Here is an 18,645-nt window from a genome sequence, read left to right on the forward strand (position 1 = left end):
AACCCCATCGGATGGTTTAAAGGTTTATCCCAGTGCCACTCTGCTCCCTCCCACGTTTCTCTTTACCTTGTAAGGTCTGTCTCACTTTCTTCCTGAGCTTCAAAGGCACCGCCGTACCTGTTTGGTGCACCCTGAGCGCCTCCCGGCCCGTCCTCCCTGACCAACCTGCCCCTTCTCCTCAGAGCTCCAGCTTACTGTAAGGACTCCCTCGGGCATGAGGACTGGCTCCACTTTGTTCTCTCAGCTCCGAGAGGACCGAGCAAGCTGCCGCAACCGTGCAATGTAGATAATTTAATTCCTCCTCAAGCCCCGTTCGAACGGCCGCCGGCAGCCCGCGCCTGCGCACTCCGCTCCCCGCCGCCCACCGCACCCTGGCGAGGCGGCTGGAGGAGCAGAAAGAACTACGCGTCCCGGCCTGCCCCGCGCGGCCCGTTGCCCACGGCCTCAGGGAGCGGGGGGCTCGCAGGGCACGCCGGGAGCTGTAGTTCTTTGGCGCTGGGTATTGTCTCTCCCCTTTCTCTGTCCGGGAACCCGACCGCCACCCCTGCCGGTTGAGTGCGCTGACTGACAGCTCCTTGCAGCCAGTGGCCAAAGCGCCGTGTGGCGGAGCCCGGCGCCCGTCTCCTCGGTGACCGGGGGAGCTGGTGCCTCAGTAGAGTAGCCGGAGTCCTGGGGGACGGAGGTGAGTGGGTCTGAGCGGGGGAGCGCCCAGCCCTGCCGCCCGGCTCTCCCCTCCCCCGTCTGGCCCGGGACCCCGCTCGGGGTGTGGCGGGAGGAGGGGGCGGCAGATGGGCGGCGGGAGGGGAGTCGGGGGGGAGGGGAGCAGGGCGAAGGGACCGGCGCGGGGGGGCAGCTCCCGCGCCGCCCCCTCTGCGCGCCCCTCGGGCTGCGGCGCTGCCCGCGACCCCCGGCGGGCAGCAGTGAGGGGGCGGCTCCGGCCGGGGCGGGGGGACGTGTTGGGGGGGGGCCGCGGGTCCTCCTCGCCCTCTCGTCTTTTTACCGCTCGATTTTTCAAACCGTCCCTGCGGGCTCAGGTGCCGCTTCTCCCCTCCCCGCAGCTCCACCCTCCCGGGAAGCGGCTGCCCCGCGGGGCGGTTAATGTGTAACCCGGCGGACCGTTGCTCGGGGCGGGGAGCGGCGGCGCGGACCCTCCGCCCCGCGGCCTGGCCGGGTCGCCCTCCGCGCCCCCGGTGCCGGAGCCCGCCCTGCGCTGCAGCCGGGTCCCTTGTGCCGCCGGAGAAGCCGCCAGTGTAACTTGCAGAGCGGCTGGTGCGGTGGGAGTCGGACGTGCCCTCCTGGCTCTCGCCTTCGCGGGAAGCGCCGGTACTGCGAACGGTCCCGAGCCCTTTCCCGGCCGCGGGGGTTCCCGAGCGGGCTGAAGCGCTGCCCTTCCTCTCCGTGTCCCAACAGTTTTGGAACGTACTTGCAAGAAAAGACGGGGAAAAATATGCCTAACTACCAACAAGAGCTTTTCACTTTCTTAAATACAACGAATAAATTAACCTGAATTGTAAGCACATGACTGTACAACAGCCGTAGAAAACTTCGTCCTTAGTCGCATGAGTCTTGTCAGCCAAACCAGCAAATATCCTATTTGTGTTCTTTATGCTTTGTACACTGGCTCAGTGTGAGAAGAGTTTTTATTAACAACTACTTTTTAGCCTGCTGTTACTAATTAAAGTCAGTATATTTTGAATTATTGTGCTAGGTATACCTAATTGTTTTCTGGCAAAGTAGTTGCTGCTTCTACAGGAAACATAATGGTGTGTTTTGCCAGTTGTGAAATGCTGATCAGATTTTGTTCATTAAAATATTGTCCTATTGAAGTTCTCAAACAACTGTCTTCTACAGGTTGTGCTGTTATTTTTCTTGTGTAACCTGTCTGTAGACATGTACCACATTTGGATAGTGAGTGGAATTCAAATTTTATAACTTTGTTTGATCTTGGTAGTGGCATCGTTTCTGAAGTCAGTTCTGCCTTAATGAGTGGCACCCACGCTGAAGACTCTTTTGCGGTGCTTCAAGATTTGTGTGAGGGATGAGGGAACAGGCTCCTCCGTGTACTCTTACAGCCTCACTATTGAAAACCAAAATGAAGCCAAACAGTTCTCTGCCTTTGAAAAAAAACCAAACCCACACATTAACATGGATACTGTTGAGCTGAGTGTCAACTCATTTCCAAGTCTTTTCCAAATGAACTGGTGGTGAGTAATCTGGTCTTAAACTCCACGTTTCCGCCCCTCACTGCCCTCTGTAACTGTTAAGGTTATAGTCTAACACAGACTAGAACAGGAGTCTATCTCCTGTTTCTGTTTGCTCTTTTGTTGCTATGAGTTAAGAACAGAAGCAGGAAACAAACCACCTCTCTCTTGAAAGTAAGCAAATAAGTATTATTTTTTCTGTAGTACAGGGTTTGAAAATGACATGAAAAACTTGCATGGATATGTAAAAACTTTGCCTAAAGAAATGCAGTATTTGAGGGATAAAGTACAATTCAACCGTAATGGGTATTTTTGGTGTTTTATACCCTCAAACCAATTGTTTGAAATAATAGACCAGAATGTGTGCTGGATGAAAACTCAAATGTTTGGTTTTGTTTCGCAGTTCTGTGACAAAGCTGATGTATGTGGGCAAGTAATGTTATTTCATACATACTTGAACAGCCCTTAATTTGGACATATTAGTGTTTCTGTCTGAAGTGTCCTGTGAATAATTTTGTAGTTATTAAACTGCATTTGTTCTGTGTCATATTACTAGGCTGTGTTGGTACACATTTTGATGAACTTTCTGAAATCATAGCATTGATTTTGTATTTTGGGTGTTCTTCATAGTAAGAATTCTATACTTTCAGTGTTCTTAGTAAGTATATGGAAATGTCACAGAACTATATTATTTGCTTAAGATTTAGTTAGTATGTATTACAAATTATCCCGCTTTCATAGGCCTGTTTTCTTCTATAAAATGCATTTATTCTCCTCACTAATATTCACTAATGGGCTTTGGTATTGTACAGACTTTTCTTCAAGACTTACTTCATCATAGTTAGTGGCAGCAGAAAGTCAAAGTCAGCTTGGCCATGTGTAGTATTGTGGTGTAATCATTTTTCTGACCTACTGTATATGACTGTAGTTATGCTATCAAAGTAATAAAATTAATTGCTGTCATTATTAGAAGCAATTACAGTAGTGTATCATTGTACTCAGTAAGATTCAGTATTAAATTTCTACTGAAAACAGACAAAAAATTTTATCCCTGGTTACTTGTGACAGTTATCAAAGATATAGTTCGGTAACAATTGTGTGTTTTAGTAAACATGCAGGCACCTGCGAAGCTTTATATCAGTGCAACGAAAATGATGTCGTTGTATCACTGGATACACTACACAATTTGTAATTTATTACAGGAAAATGATATTTAGACATATGATTACTTTGAAACTGTGCAAGTTTGTCCCATTTTTGTGTCCTATCTCTTTATCTCCTGGTTTCAAATCTGCAAAGAAATTAAAAGAAAACTTAGGCAATTAGATAATTTGATAATTTAGTTTTGAACTAGTTCGTTAACAGTTTATAACTCACTCTGTTGGAATCTCTCTGGTTATGAGAAATACTACTTTCATAACTTTTCCATTTGCCTGTCATGCTGTTGTTGCAGTAAAACATATTTGAATGCTGAGGGTTCTTGCAGAAGAGCTGCATTTGTCCTTTGTCTTGAAGTTTCCTAGATAAATTCAGTGAGCTGTTCTTTGTCATGGATGTAACTGGCACAAAAAATGCACAGTAATATTCAGCTACTAAGGGAAGGAAGAAATGGCTTTTCCACTGATGTAACAACTCTGGGAGTTCATCATTAGAGAAAAGTAACGTATTAGCGCCTGCTGTTTTGTCTTTAGAACGGCCAGATTTTGGAATGATGTTCAGTGGTTGTCATCTGGAATAAATGCTTGATGTGGAAGGGGCATCGGTTAGGAAGGCAAACAGATAAATTGACTTGTGAATAGAGTTAAAAGGAATGCCGTCATAGCAAATGTGGAATCATGAGGTAAGGCAGCGCTGATGTTTCCTTCTTCCCAAGAGCGGCCTAACTACGTTTTCATTGTGTGTTTTTTATAGTTGCATTTAGGGTATTTTTGTTATAGATTAGAAAGATAGTTGGAGAAATCTGTTTTTTCTTATCAGCCACTTCAACATTACAATACTGAATCCTGCTTGTAACAGGTTTTTTTTATTATTATGATTTTTCAGATTATTCATAATCTAATACTCTCTTAATAGCTTCCCCCCCTTTTCCAAGCCAGTACCAGACTTCTAGGTGCCAGATACTACACTGCTTTCTGTTGACTAGGTTAGCAGAACAGTTTTGGAAGGTACCCAAGGGACACATTAGGCTATTCTCCAGACAACTGAGAACAGAAATCTTCACTGTAAGTCAAATTAAAACAGGTATATATTCATGTTCCTAGATAGCAGGTTTTTATATACTGTTGGGCTTTTTTTTTTTTTTTTGGTTGGAGAACTATATTTTGAAATGTGTAACAATTATTCTCAGAAAGTACCAGACCTAATTAGAGATGGCTGAATGCACAGTGGTTCACAAGTTTAGCCTCATCAAGAAAAGGTCAATCAATGTTTAAGGCACCAGACTGGATGCAAGTTGACAGGGTTTTTTACAGTAAGGTATGAGTTTGGTTAAATGTTTGCAAAACATTTCTTACGTTATGATTTCCATGCAAAGGTTAAGTGTGAAGTTTCATCACTTCTTAAAGCTATTTTGTCAAATTATAGGGGAACTGTTGTTAGTGGAGCTAGATAATTGCTACATTAAAACAATTTGCAAAAGCCGTGCTACATAGAACAGTCACAGCTGCACCATTGAGACATAAAAATCTGATGTCCCTTTGTTCAGAAAAAGTACAAACTAAAACCCAGAAGTAAAGCCAAGTGAATGTCTCCTGTAGTCTTGAAGGCTGTGTTGTTTAGGATTTGGAAGGGTCCTAAGGGAATCACGTCGTGTAGTTGACTGTTTAGCAGAATATTCAAGAAACAATTGGTTTTCTAAGTTCGGTAATCAAACAACTCATATATACTTAAGTAGTTAAGACTTTGATCCTAAGTTGTATTTTAGCTGTGGGGTTTTTTGTTTGTTTGCTTTGTTTTGTTTTTTCTTTTGTGGACCTTTGGAAGTCATGGCCCTTCTGTTTGTTCTATCCCAGGCAGAAATGCTGTGAAAGTAGTGTGCTGTGGGTTGCATCACATTTTGAGCATGGCTTTTGTTATTTCTGTAGCTAAGAGCAGTGTCAGAAGAATTTCTTGGACATTTTTCTTCCATGCAAGTAGTGGGTTGGAGACCACTAATTTAACACTTCAGATACGGTAACCTAGTATGTGTCTCTGTGTGTATGTATATATATTGTTTTATGTGTATCTATTAATGTAAAACGCTAAAAAGCATCTTGCCCACCTATACCTGATACTTGCTTTCAAGTACCTTAGACACTTTAAGTATGTTACAATGGAACTGAGTTAAGAATAAGCCTCTGGAGCAGCTCAGAGAAGTAATTAATTTCAGATTAGTTGTCACTTGCTCTGAGTGATTTTACTGCAGTTTTATGTAGCTGTAGTTCTCCAGTTATTTCAGTCAGTCATCCTGCAGACCTGTGGAAGTATGATTTCATATCATGCAACAAGGAGATAGTTTCAAAAGTTGAACAAGTTGTCATTTCTATTCTTTGTCTTAAAACATTTTTATGCATTTTAACCGGCTCAGTGAAGGAAACCTCTCTGAAACAATGGAATTTACGTGAGTATAATTAGAATGAGACATCCAGACGTCAGTGTCAACACCAAAATATACTGAAATCAACTATTTCTTGCTGTTCATATAAAGCTGCATTTTTTAAAATTGTAAAGTCATTACTAGATTAATACTGTCAGCGTGTGGAGTTCCTTCTTCTTTGCTCTTTTTTGGAAGTTTTATCTAACCTAAAACACATGGATGTTGGAATGACTGACTGAAATGCATTTTTTTTAGTGTTTGCTTTCCAGTAAGTTATTTTTGAGTAGCTTAATTGTTTGATGTAACAGCGTAAATCTGATTTTGGTTCCCTTTGGTCTGATACATCTTTAAATGTCCATTTGTAGTTGCATATGTAACTGAAACGTATGTGTGAAAGTTGAAGTTTGAGATGTGTATATTAAGCTGCCTTCACAGTCAGTCAGTGGAGATAAAGACAACTCACGGGTAATTTATCTAACCTGTTTTATGTGGATACGTTTGATACCTGCTTATGTCCATTGAGTATAAAGGGGGGTAGGCTATAGCTGAGTAGATACACTTAAACTCTCGTTTTTATGTTGTTGCAAAAGGACAGATGAGTTTCATCTGGGGTTTTCACTGTGCTGTAAAATGTGGTATTGCAGTGAAGCAGAATGCCAGAAGTTAACTGAGTAGTAGGTAATGGGGTGGAGTTGGGGAAGATGTAACATGCTGTAGAATAAAAACTCTGGCCTGCACATCAGAAGACTTAGATTCTGTTCTAAGATTCAGTTACTTTGCCATTTTGGACAGCCACCTTATTTGCATTTGCCACTGCTTTCTCATCAGTAGTATTAAGACTGTGGTACCTGTTCTTTTCAAATTGTTTTGATTGTTGTGTTAATTCTCTAGCGAGAGTTTTTGGTAGAGTTCACTAGGAATATTTCTGAATAGTGAAGGAAATACTGGACACTAAAAAACCTGGAGTATTGTTGATAATGAAAATGTCTTATCTTTCTTTTCTTTCTTTAGAGCTTCATCAGATGAAGGAGTGATACTTCTGAAACTTGACCGAAAAATGGATTAATTAAAAGTTTTCCTATTTTGGGAAAAAAACCCAAAATGTATAGACCAGCAGAAACGGTCAAACGTCGACTCAACATGCACGCTCCTCCTCGGATAAGAAGTGTGGAAGTTGCAAGAGGAAGAGCAGGTTATGGGTTTACCCTTTCTGGACAAGCTCCTTGTGTTCTTAGTTGTGTTATGAAAGGAAGCCCTGCAGATTATGTTGGACTGAAAGCAGGAGATCAGATATTTGCAGTTAATGAAATCAATGTGAAAAAAGCCTCTCATGAAGATGTAGTGAAACTGATAGGGAAATGTTCTGGAGTCCTGCACATGGTCATTGCTGAAGGGATTAGTCATATAGATTCATGTTCAAGTGATGAAGAAGTTGGTTTTTATGATGGGAAGGGGTGGCTGAAGCCCAAACCTGACTCTAAAGCTCTGGGTATAAACAGAGCAGAGAAAGTTGTTGAAGAAATGCAGTCTGGTGGCATTTTCAACATGATCTTTGAGAATCCTACTCTCTGTGCTGGTAGCTCAGATCATTCTGCACCAAAACAAAGGTCATTTTCAGATTCTGCTGCTATTAAATTTGAAGCTGGACATGAAAGTGTAAGCAATCCAAATCTACTGTCAAAGGAAGAAATAGCCAAAGTCCTGAATGATGATTCAGTTTTTAGAATTGGACTGGAGGGCGCAGAAGACTTTGGATTAGATGCAAGCATTTTAAACGTTGCCATGATTGTAGGTTACCTGGGCTCAATTGAACTTCCTTCAACAACCTCAAATTTGGAAAATGAGAGCTTGCAGGCTATTCGTGGATGCATGAGACGTCTGCGAGCAGAACAAAAAATCCATTCACTAGTGATGATGAAGATAATGCATGACTGTATTCAGCTCTGCAGTGACAAATCAGGTGTAGTGGCAGAATATCCTGCAGAGAAACTGGCATTCAGTGCAGTTTGTCCAGATGACAGGAGGTTCTTTGGACTAGTTACAATGCAGACAAATGATGATGCAAGCTTGGCTCAGGATGCTGAAGGGGCACTGAGGACATCTTGCCATGTTTTTATGGTGGATCCTGAATTATTTCATCATAAAATTCACCAGGGCATAGCAAGACGCTTTGGACTGGAATGCACAGCAGATCCAGACACAAATGGCTGTCTGGAGTTTCCAACGTCATCTCTACCTGTTCTTCAGTTTATTTCTGTCCTGTACAGGGATATGGGGGAATTGATTGAGGGAATGCGTGCAAGGGCTTTTCTTGATGGTGATGTGGATGCTCATCAGAATAATAGTACAAGCAGTAACAGTGATAGTGGAATTGGAAATTTTAACCAAGAAGAAAAGAATAATAGAGTTCTGGTGGTTGATTTAGGGACCAATCCGAGTAAACACATTCCTAACAGCATATGGGAAAATCCAGTAGGAAGGGGACAAAATCAGCCTGCTTCACATTGGAATGGCTTCTGTCATGAGCAAGAAGGAAACATTCCTTTGGAAGTAATTCAGAATGATAAGTCCCAAAATATAAGCAAACACTTAAGTCCTTGTGCTCGTATTGAAGTTCCACTGGTTTCCTCCCGAAATTCCATACCCCCGTCAAAGAAAAATGCGGTAGGCGCAGGCAATCAAAGGTGGTTGCCTGTGCATGTTTTACAAGAATGGCAGCATGGAAATGTGAGCGACCAGGAGTCTTACACCGATTCTACGGATGGCTGGTCAAGTGTTAACTGCGGAACTCTGCCCCCGCCGATGAATAAGATTCCAGCTGACAGATACAGAGTCGATGGCAGCTTTGGTCAGCCGCAGTTGAAATCTCATAAAAATGAGTGGTCTAAGAAGATGTTTTGCATGCAGAACAAGTTTGGCCCTCCGCACAGTATTAGGAAGTCTAAAGAAGATAAAAAGGTAAGAATATGTTGATACTCGTTCCTAAAAAACTCCTAAAAAACCAGTCTATGGTATTATTTGCATAATATAATTTAAACATGTACTATTTAATTTACAGAATTTCAGATTAAGGGGATAATAGGGTTCTCTCGCCTTTGCAGGGGCTTTGCATATTCCTGTTTAATTGAGTGCAGCTCTGGAATTGTAATTCTGCTGGAAGTGTTGCCTCTTAGAGTTTTCTCACATTTCTTCTTTTCTCTTCATTGTTTCCAAATGTTGCCGTGGCATTACAATAAAAGGAGACATGACATTCTAGTAGCTTCAGTTCTTTCTGACCTCCGGCAGCAAAAGAATGGAACCAGTCTGGATCTTCAGTCTGGTTCCTTTTTTATAGAAGGCTGGCTTGCACGCGTTATTATTTTAGTGGTATTTATTTTTATAGAGATGTAGTCTAATCAATTGTCAAAAATTTGTGTTATATACTTTTAACTCATTAAGAGAATTTTCTTATCATAAAAAATCACTCCAGTAAACTTCTCAACACAAGTAGCATTGAACGTACATCAAAGGATAGTCATTGGTGTTGATTATGGTGTCCACTGTTAGGTCACAGATTTAACATTCTGCCAGTAAGCTGTAATTCAAATTTGATTCCAAATTATCCTTCATCTACTTGTTTCGTCTACTGTTAGGCTTCTGTAAACCAAAGCGAGAAGATTAAAAAAAAAAGTGTGGGAGAGGTATCCAACAGAATTAGGTACCGTTCCCTTTGTCACATACGTGTTTTGCTGTTGAGGGAACTAATCTCATGAGAGTCTGTTGATAACTGGGATTCTAGTAAAGTGAAGGTCATTGGTCCTACACTAAAAGCATTAGTAGCAGAGTTGTATCTAAAACATTTGCTGACTCCAGGGAAGGACTGAACCCTAAACTACAAATTAGCCTTCAAGAAGCATTGTCCTTCCATGAGGAGGTGTTGCTTACATGATTGATTCAAGTGTCCATTATACTATCCAAATCTGTTTGAAAAAATGTTTTTTTCACCTGATTAAAAATAGCCAACCGCTGCTCGAGTGGATGACAGTAGAGATTCATTAGTTGTTTCACACTGTTAGAAACAAAATCTTTGCACTGATGTGACACTCACGCATAAACTTTTAGGGATCAGAATGCAGAACTTTGGAATATTTTGGTTTTGGTGTGGAAGAATAATTTTTAATTGCTCTTCTTGCACTTTGAATCCAAGAAATTTCACATATGTTCTTTTGTACACTCTTTGTGCTGAAAAAATTAACTAGTGTGTGTAATAGGTATACACTAGTATATTTTTAAGGTGAAGTGACTGCTACAGGCAGCAATGTTTTTCAGATCCACAATAATGTATTACATTTCAAATGATCTCAAATACAAGGTGATTCACACTTTTCAGAAAACGAATAGAACTTTCCCCAACAGAAACACTTAATTTGTAAACACTGCTGACCCAAACCACCTAACAATTCTGTCTGCTATCCTGAAGAATACGTGTTTCATGATCTCTTTGCTGATGGATGAAGGAAAAGGCCTCGTTATATGCAGGACCTGGAGCAGATGCGTTCTGATGGATGTTGGTCCCAAGTGCCCTTTGGGAACTGGCCCAACTGCATGGGATGCTGCTGAAATTCCCTGAGGGTCTCTGCAACAAGTTTGTGTCTGCAGTGTTGTCCATGAAGATTAATGGGGGTTAGATTTTATTTTTGTGCAGAGATTTAAAACAAAAAAAATATATTTTTGAAAGTTTTGAAACATTTATTTCATGGAAGTGAGGAATATACTAATGAAAATCTCATAGAAAATTTTACACTTCAAGATGAAAGATGTTCTGTATGTGGGTAAATGGTAATAATATTTCACCTACGGTATCACTTAGATAGGCAAATACCAGAATATATGTTCCAACACTAAATATCTCAATTAATCTTCCCTTTTAAGTATATTTACTAATAAAATAGGCATTCTGTTCTTTGATTAATAACAAATTTGTTGCAAGACACATTTAAAATGTTCCTACATGGCTTTAGCATTTAGTCTCCTCACTAAGGCTACAGAACCTCTTGCTTTTCAGTTTTGTCAGTATTATTGAAGGCTATTGAAACTGGTGAGAAAAACTCATGAAAGCCTTGAAAATATTTGCAAGCATGAGTTGTAAGCACTTGGCATTATTCAAATTAACAAAGATGAAGTAGTACTATGTTCTCATCTTTAATGAAAATAGTCAGGGGATGTTATTATTGATGAATGTACCTCTGTACTTTCATTACTGCAAAAATAGGGAAAATCTAAATTTTTGCATATTAGAGCACTAATTCATCTTCATAAGAGAACAATATTCAGAAATTCAGACCTCTTTTTGCTTTGTGTGAAGAGAAGAGGTAAGACTGTCTATCGGAAGAAATAATTCAGATGGGTTAGATGCTGCATTCTAGAAAACTACGTGTCTTCAGCTTCCTGTGACCTTCAGTGGTGAGGACTGATCTTACACAGCGTCCTCTGACACATTCCAGTCATGGAATAAAGTATATAACGTGACCACATGGGATTGCATTCATTGTTTTACAAGCTAGTGTCTGAGTCTAATGCTTCATTTGGTAAAGCAGTCCTTAAATTGCTTTTTAATTAAGGTGTGGGGTTTTTTTTTGTGTTTTACATTAATACTGAAGGGTAATATATCCTACAAGTGGGAGTGTGCAGAAGCCACTGGAGGGACAAAAGGTTACCAAAGGTAGACTTTTTTGTGATGGCCTCTGCACATCCATGTTACCTTCTGTCTTCTTGGAGCTTTCATTACACGCCAGGGAAAGGACGTGAGTTCCTGGTTGCAATTCTGATCTTGCAGAACTTCTGTGCAGCTAAACAGCGGTGCTCGCAGCATGTAATACAGGAAAATGTGGTGTACTGTGCAGTGCTAGTGGGGGTAAGAAAGGCATAAACTCTTTCCTGATTTTATAGCCGCATTGATAAAATATTTGTGAATTGTACCGAGCACAAGAGCAGATGTGAGGAAGCTCTAGTGAAGATAACCGGTTAAAACTGCGCTTTCGGAACCAGACCTGGGAAGTCTTACTTGTGTGTAGGAATAGGTGGTATGGTGTTTCAGACTTCAGGTTACACTTTTTCTGAGCTTTGTTTTCCCTTTACTGTTGCAGTCCTTTTAATGATGATGTTTTCAGGTCACAAATTAGAATTGTGGTTGATTTCGTAATAGCTGGAAAAAACGCTTTTACTTTTCATACTGCTACAGAGCATTTTAAAGTTCAATACAAGTGTGAATAGTTGAAAAAAATGAAAACCACCTAATTTGATTAAATGTTACTGGGTTGCATGAGGTTTTTTGTTTTGCTTTCAAATGTAAGGAATTTATCTCTAACTTACTGAACTCATACTTTCACAATTGCTCTATTTTTTGTTTTTTAACCATTGCCTTTTAAATGCTGGTCGTGCATGGGAATAGAACCAAATCAGGGAACTTTTTGTTCTATTCTCCCTCTTCTGACTGCAACTTACTGGACGATGTCTCTGGCCCTATGCACCTGTACTGAACTTCATGCTTCCTGCGAAGAGGTTTCTATCGAAGCATCTTACAAGATTTTTTGGGGTGTCTCCTTGACTAGTGGAAGGCCTAATGGTGTTGCTGAAATTCACTGAAAAGTCACTTGTCTATGCGTCCTTTTGCGTGATTTTGGCTTATGCAAAAGAAAAGCAGCAAAAGCAACATGAAAGTGCCGGGAGATGTTAGCATTGGCAAGGGACTTGAGAAATTGCTGAACAGGGAAGCATTCCTTGCCCTCTAGACTAAATTAATCTAATACGGTTGATTTTGTTCAACCCTCATTCTCTGTTTTTGGGCTAGCGCTTGGCCAAAAATACGTCTACCCATTATTGTTTTAAGTTTTACTGGGAAAATACTCGTTTTTCCACTGGAAAGCTTCATAACAGTCAGTGTAGTCTTTGAGTTTTCTCTCCATGGGGACAGAAGCCTCGGCATTGACTTCTCACCTTTCCTTATTTAAAAAAAATACAGTATGTTTTAATATTGTGGAGACAACTATAACATTCATGATCACAAGAGGTTTTACAGCCTGAGCTTAATAACTAGTATTTGAGTACTAAGTTTATAACAAGTGAATGTGACCAATCTATTAAAAAAGTAATTAAAAAGCCTTTTAAAATTGTGGATATTGATTTTTCTGCTTCACATTTGTTATAAAATTTCTATCCTGAGCACATTATTGTTTGTCCTCATGAAGAGTGTGAATTTATAAACATCCTATTTGTAGATATTAGACGAAACAAAAGTAGATAATCTCATTGTCTGCGATTCACTGGACAATGGTATTGCAGATACTTTTTTTTATTTTAAACCAAAAAAATGCATTAAGTGCTTTGTAACCTTCATGACTTAAGCTACCGAAAACGTTGTAAAATGTGGAAGAGAGAAGACAGGTAAGCAATACTGTGGGATTCACTAAGACATCTTTCCTTGCTAATATATTTTCTGGGTTACTATCATGGTTACTTTGTTTTGATCAGCAGTTTAACTGTAACTACTTCAAAGTTATAATATTTATTTCCAAAGCAAGTACTACTGGAAAAGATACGCTGTTCAAGTTAAAAATGGAATAATGTCGTGGGGTTTTTTTTGTGTTTTTTTTTTTTTTTTTAAATTTATAATTTGCCAGAAATCCAAGAATTGTAGTTTTTAATGTTGGTAGCTGGATGGTGAACTAACTGAAAGGCAGATATTTTAGCTGCAAAGACAATGTTGGCAAAGCTGTGTCATTCCCATATTTATTTTTTGTTGTATAATTACATGTTTTTTTCCCTTTCTTCTACAATTCTGTTTGCTCACTAGCCTAAATTGTTCCACCCCAGCTGTTTATAAAGCAGAATTAATGGCAGCTGGATTGCTATTCTTATGGAGTACAATTTAATGTTAACATTTGCAATTATAGGCTTTGATCTGATTTGAGATGTACGTATATACCTTAAAGAGAACTCAACTGAAATCCCAAACACCAAACCACATCTGAGAATGCGCTAATGTGAATTAATCTGCAAAGAGGCATTTACATCAAGTAGGTCCTCTGTTAGATTTTGCTATGAGAAAATGAAAAGCAATTAAATGTTTAGTAGTTTCCTGCAGCCTTTCCACGAGTATTACAATTTTCTAAAATAATGATATTAAAAAATGGTTAGTTCTAGGATCTTTAAAACTGTGTAAAAAGCCAGAATAATGCTGGGTGCTTTTCTGTGGAAAAGAAATCATACAAAATCTGGCAAGTAAATGTCTGCAGAGCAATGTTGGCTTTGTGAAATTTTCGCATTTCACATTTAAGCGCTAGGGAATTGGAATAATTCATAACATCTGAATTTAAATGTTTTTTAGATCAAGCCGTATGTTTGGACTCCAATTAACATCATGACAATCAAGGGGAGATACCACCATCTGAGTATTTTTGAGCTAGTTTTGAGTTGCAAAGTCACAGGAGAAGGTAGTGTCTTGAGAAAGAAAGAAACAATGAAGAAAACAGGGTGGAGGAAAATGATTAGCTCATAATGAGGTGAAATAATGAAAAATGGCTTTATTTTAAGTTTTACACATAGCTTTGATATAAGAGATTTTAAAATTATTGTCTGAGCTCTCAGTTGTATGAAAATAAGCCCCAGTTCTTTGCAGTTTGAGAATTTAGAGAAGGAGGTGTAAAATACCAGTTCTTCACTGGAGAAGAAATCAGATCTGTATGGAATAAAAGTCTGTAATTAACAAAAATAAATATGGAATTGCTGATACTTACCTGAAGGGTCTAAACAGAAACATGGAGAAATGAAGATTCAAGAGAAAGACTTGAAAATTCATCCCATCAATAAAATGAGCATCGAGACATCAGTAAGTTTGGAAAGATAGTACCAGAGAAGGAAATTCTGCTTCCTCAAACTAAATTCTAGCTTTTTTAGGTAATCAAGTATTATCATGCCTTCTAGACACTTAGCAGCTGTACCTTTGGAAAAAAAAAGTGTTTGCACCCCACATTCTACAGGAACAATATTTCATCTCCATTATGGTGTTAGAAACTTTTGTTTATTTTCCAGTCAATTCTAATCACAGTACCTTATACTCATTTCTTCTTCTGTTAGTATCTCCTTTAGTGCAAGCAACTCATTCTTCAGTGTTGACCTTTTTCTTTATGCACAGAAATCATATTCTCCTTTGGCTTTCATTTTGTTTGATGTAAAGTTCTTAGTTCCTCAGTCTTCTGGGAAGTAAAGTTTTCATTCTCCTGGTAACTTCAGTAGCCCTTTTCTGAAACTAATCTAGCTTAAATTCTTCTTTCTTCGACCTGAATGACCACAATTTTTTGATGAAATCCTGATCAGGGTCTTTATTTAATTGTAGTGTACATTTTCCTGTCTCTATGGTAAATACCTGATACAATAACTTTTCATATATTACTTTTTTTTTGCTAGCAATAATAACCATAACCATTGATGGTTACTACTTATTTTGCAATCAATCAGTACAAACATCCATGTATCAGAGGAAGGATCCAATATTGAGGTCATATCCTATTTTGGACACTGGCCAGGAGCAGCTGCTTAGAAAAACCATAGAAGAGCAGTGAAAAATACATCTCTAATTTTCAGCAGTATGTGGTCTGGAGACTTTTCTCCAGTAGAGACAGCATCCACATCATTGTGCTTTGTAAAGCTTTCTGCTTGAATTTGTTGGTTCTTAAACTCGGTTGTATTTTTGGCATTCCTGGTATCACTGATTCTGCAGTTTAGTAGCATGGAAAGAAAACAATACATAATTTCCATGTAGTTTCATTTCATACCTGCTACTATTTGCAATGAGGAATACAGAACAATCTCACTCCCTATTTATATTCTCTTAGTGATTTAATTTTATTTTAAATCTTGACCACCAATCACTTGTTTCCCATGCAGAAGTCAGCTTAGTTTCTTCCCATACAAAAGTATTTTTATAATTGTGATCTTCCTCCCTTAGTTATACTGTATTATTTTTGAGTTAAATTGACCAGAACTGTAAGCAGTTCTGAAAATGTGTGGGCAGGCAATGTATTCATAAAGCTAATTTTCTGATTTCCTAATTCTTCATTTCCCATGTTGATTGATACTGATTATTGGACCATCCTGACTTAATGCTTTCAGCTAATTCCTGCCTAATGTTCAAGATGATTTGGAACCAATTGTTATCTGTGTACTTGTAATTTTCTCCCTGTTTTCCTCAATGTAGTTGGGTCTTTCTGCTCCTCTGCAATTTCCAACTAATAAGCTTCTGACTCATACAATAATCTATTATCTAGTTATACTGAGAAAATGATCTTATTATTCCATCGACATTAATACCATCAACATGGCCAGTTGCTGTCTGGGTAGTGAAGACTGGTTCTGTTGCAAGCGTCATTTAGCTGGATTGGATAAGACTCCCTAAACTGTTGTTCTGGTGCATTTTTCTAATCCAGTTGGCAAGCAGTCCTATGTGACCATTTTAACATGTGTGTGGTCTTTTTTATTGATTATCTTGATTAAATGGTCAGCACAGAAGATAGTTTACTTGTTCCACCTGAAAAGGACAGAACAATTTATATCAAAATTATTATATATCAGTAACTATATTTTTATTTTAGAGGTCTTAGAACTTTGTTCATGTCTTGAAATCACTTTCGTAACTGTTTTCCTCATTTTAAAAAATTATTTCACTCTTGTGTCTGGGAATCTTGTGAGAAAAACTTTCGTTGTGTGATCTACTCTGGGAGAACCTGTTTTAGCAGGTGGGTTGGACTGGATGATCTCCAGAGGTCCCTTCCAACCCCAACCAGTCTGTGATTCTGTGAAGCAGTTTTGAAGGCATCCTTCTGTAAATGCAGATGATCATGCTTGTCAGAGTAGCATTCTTTTAATGTTTTAGATTAGCTCCCTTTCTATTTTACCTCTTCATTTTCCTGCTCTTCCACGTAGCAGCCAAAATCTGTGTCCCACAAGAATCAGCCCCTTTAGTTTCCCCTCGAGGTCACAAATTTTAAGGTGCTTTCCATGAACAGATTAAATTTGCTAGATGATGTAAAGCTGGCCTAAGCCTCATTGTTTTTCTTTCTCCTTTTTCTTCTCCCTTCTTGGATTCCTGCTGCCACCTCCCTGTATTTTTGTCATTGTCAAGGGTCCCTGATCACAAAAGTCTCCCGGTTCCTTAGCCCCTTGTACTTCAAGAGCTGCCAGTGTCCTCTCCTTGCTACCTCCGTCCTGCTTCTCCAGCTTTAAAACTGTTGTATCAGAGGAGAAGGATCTCACTGTTGTAGAGAGACACAAAGTGCATGTAGTACCACACGGAATTTCAGGTTGTTAGGTGTGACAATTTGTTAAAAAGTTATAATACTTGATAAGAGCATTTGCTAGAATATGAAAGAGCATGATGCAGCTCTTGGCTACAGCTGGGAGTTTCTTTAAGCCAATTGAAGATGTTTCTTAAAGGTGTTTGGTTTCTTTAAGTTCTGAATAATTGATAAGGTTTCATCAACTTGCTTTTGTGTGCTCAGCTCCAGGTTAGAGTATTGAATTGACCGTCAGAGTCTCATGTTGCATTTCTTTGGTAGCACCAGCTTAAAGAGTTGTTGTCATGCTTGGGCCAGAGTTGGCAGTGAGCATTGTCGGTTGTGTTGTCATGACGGTCTGTGGATCTGTGTTAGAAACAGGATCATTTCATTTAATAAACTGTAGTTTATTGTTCGTGGAGATGAGGGGCAGCCTGCTGCAGTTTGTGAGCCGGCGTGAATGCTCAGAGATACATGCAAAGTCCTTTACACCAGCACAGCTGCTGAAAAAAATATGTGGAACTAGTGCTTGATTTCTTTATTAGTTAAAAATACTTCTGAGAGCCCGTCTTTTTTCTTCTGTCTTTAAAGAACCAGTTTTGTGCAAGTCACCTTGTGTGAGATCGTTTTTGTTGTTTCTGTCTCTCCATTTGCAGTCTAGTGTGAGTCGTGTGCTTCTTCACTCCCTCTGTCTTTCTAATACACAAAGTACAACATTTTTCACTTTCTTATTTGTACTTTTCTTGTGTACTTTTCTTGTTATCAGACAGCAATTACTCTCACTTGGACACAGTCACAAACTGCTGCTATATCAATCCTCTGGTGGCCTTTGTTATTAATGTCCTTCTTGTCAAGTAGATTAGCAGGCAGTTCATCCACGAGGCCAAATAAGCAGGTCAAAAATTAAATTTAAAAAAATTGTATTTGAAGGGAAAGAAATACTGTAGTTTGGTCAGTGATTGATGGTCATTTCAAGGGAGTGTATTTGCACTTGCTGTTTCCTGTTGGCCTAAGGAAAAGGGGTAATTGAGTCATATATTAAAAAATTTATGCAGACCTGTTCATTGTCCTTCTTTTTCTCTTGTGATTATACATTTAACTGGTATTTCAGTACATGCTAGTTCTTAATTTTTAGTTCTTTATAAGAATAGAAAAAGGAATGGATTTTTTAGAGCATCAGTGCATTAATTCCTTTAAGCCTTTGTTGTTTTTATTCTCCATCTGCCAAATCATAACACATAAAGGCTTTTAGAGAGATATTCTTTTGTACTTTCACCATGATAGATAGTAATAGTAAGGTTCTAAGTATCTGCATTGCAAAATGCAGAGGATGTATTGCTCTAGCACCTGCTTTTTACTAATTGACTTGTTTTCACAGATTTCTATGTTTTCCTCTTTGTTTCTGGATTCCTAAAGTGACGACACTTAATGAAGTATCAGATGGATATCAGTTTCTAATACTGTTCCGTGATAGGATTTCTTAGATTTTCTTGAATATCTATATATTTTTAGAGCTTTCTTTTATAGATTCAACAACATACCATTTCCAAAAGAGAATCTT

At 39.2% G+C, this 18,645-nt stretch overlaps 1 protein-coding gene across 7 annotated transcripts in view; it reads left to right on the plus strand.

Annotated features, from left to right (window-relative positions):
- The first annotated feature begins 489 nt into the window (after window positions 1-489).
- RGS12 (regulator of G protein signaling 12) overlaps window positions 490-18,645 on the plus strand; it is a 93,786-nt gene continuing 75,630 nt past the window's right edge. For 3 of the 7 annotated variants that reach the window (XR_010472100.1, XM_065060441.1, XM_065060443.1), the window contains exons 1-2: window positions 491-682; window positions 6,787-8,733. Coding sequence is in view for 6 of the 7 variants with exons in the window: in XM_065060441.1 (XP_064916513.1) it covers window positions 6,877-8,733 (1,857 nt within the window). In the remaining variant the exon portion in view is untranslated. Of the gene's footprint in view, window positions 683-5,289; window positions 5,381-6,140; window positions 6,241-6,786; window positions 8,734-18,645 lie in introns of those variants that run through there. The other 4 variants (XM_065060442.1, XM_065060444.1, XM_021288430.2 and 1 more) reach the window with 3 other exon arrangements.

This window comes from Columba livia, chromosome 4 (genome assembly GCF_036013475.1).
Source record: "Columba livia isolate bColLiv1 breed racing homer chromosome 4, bColLiv1.pat.W.v2, whole genome shotgun sequence".
In the NCBI taxonomy this organism is placed as follows: Eukaryota; Metazoa; Chordata; class Aves; order Columbiformes; family Columbidae; genus Columba; species Columba livia.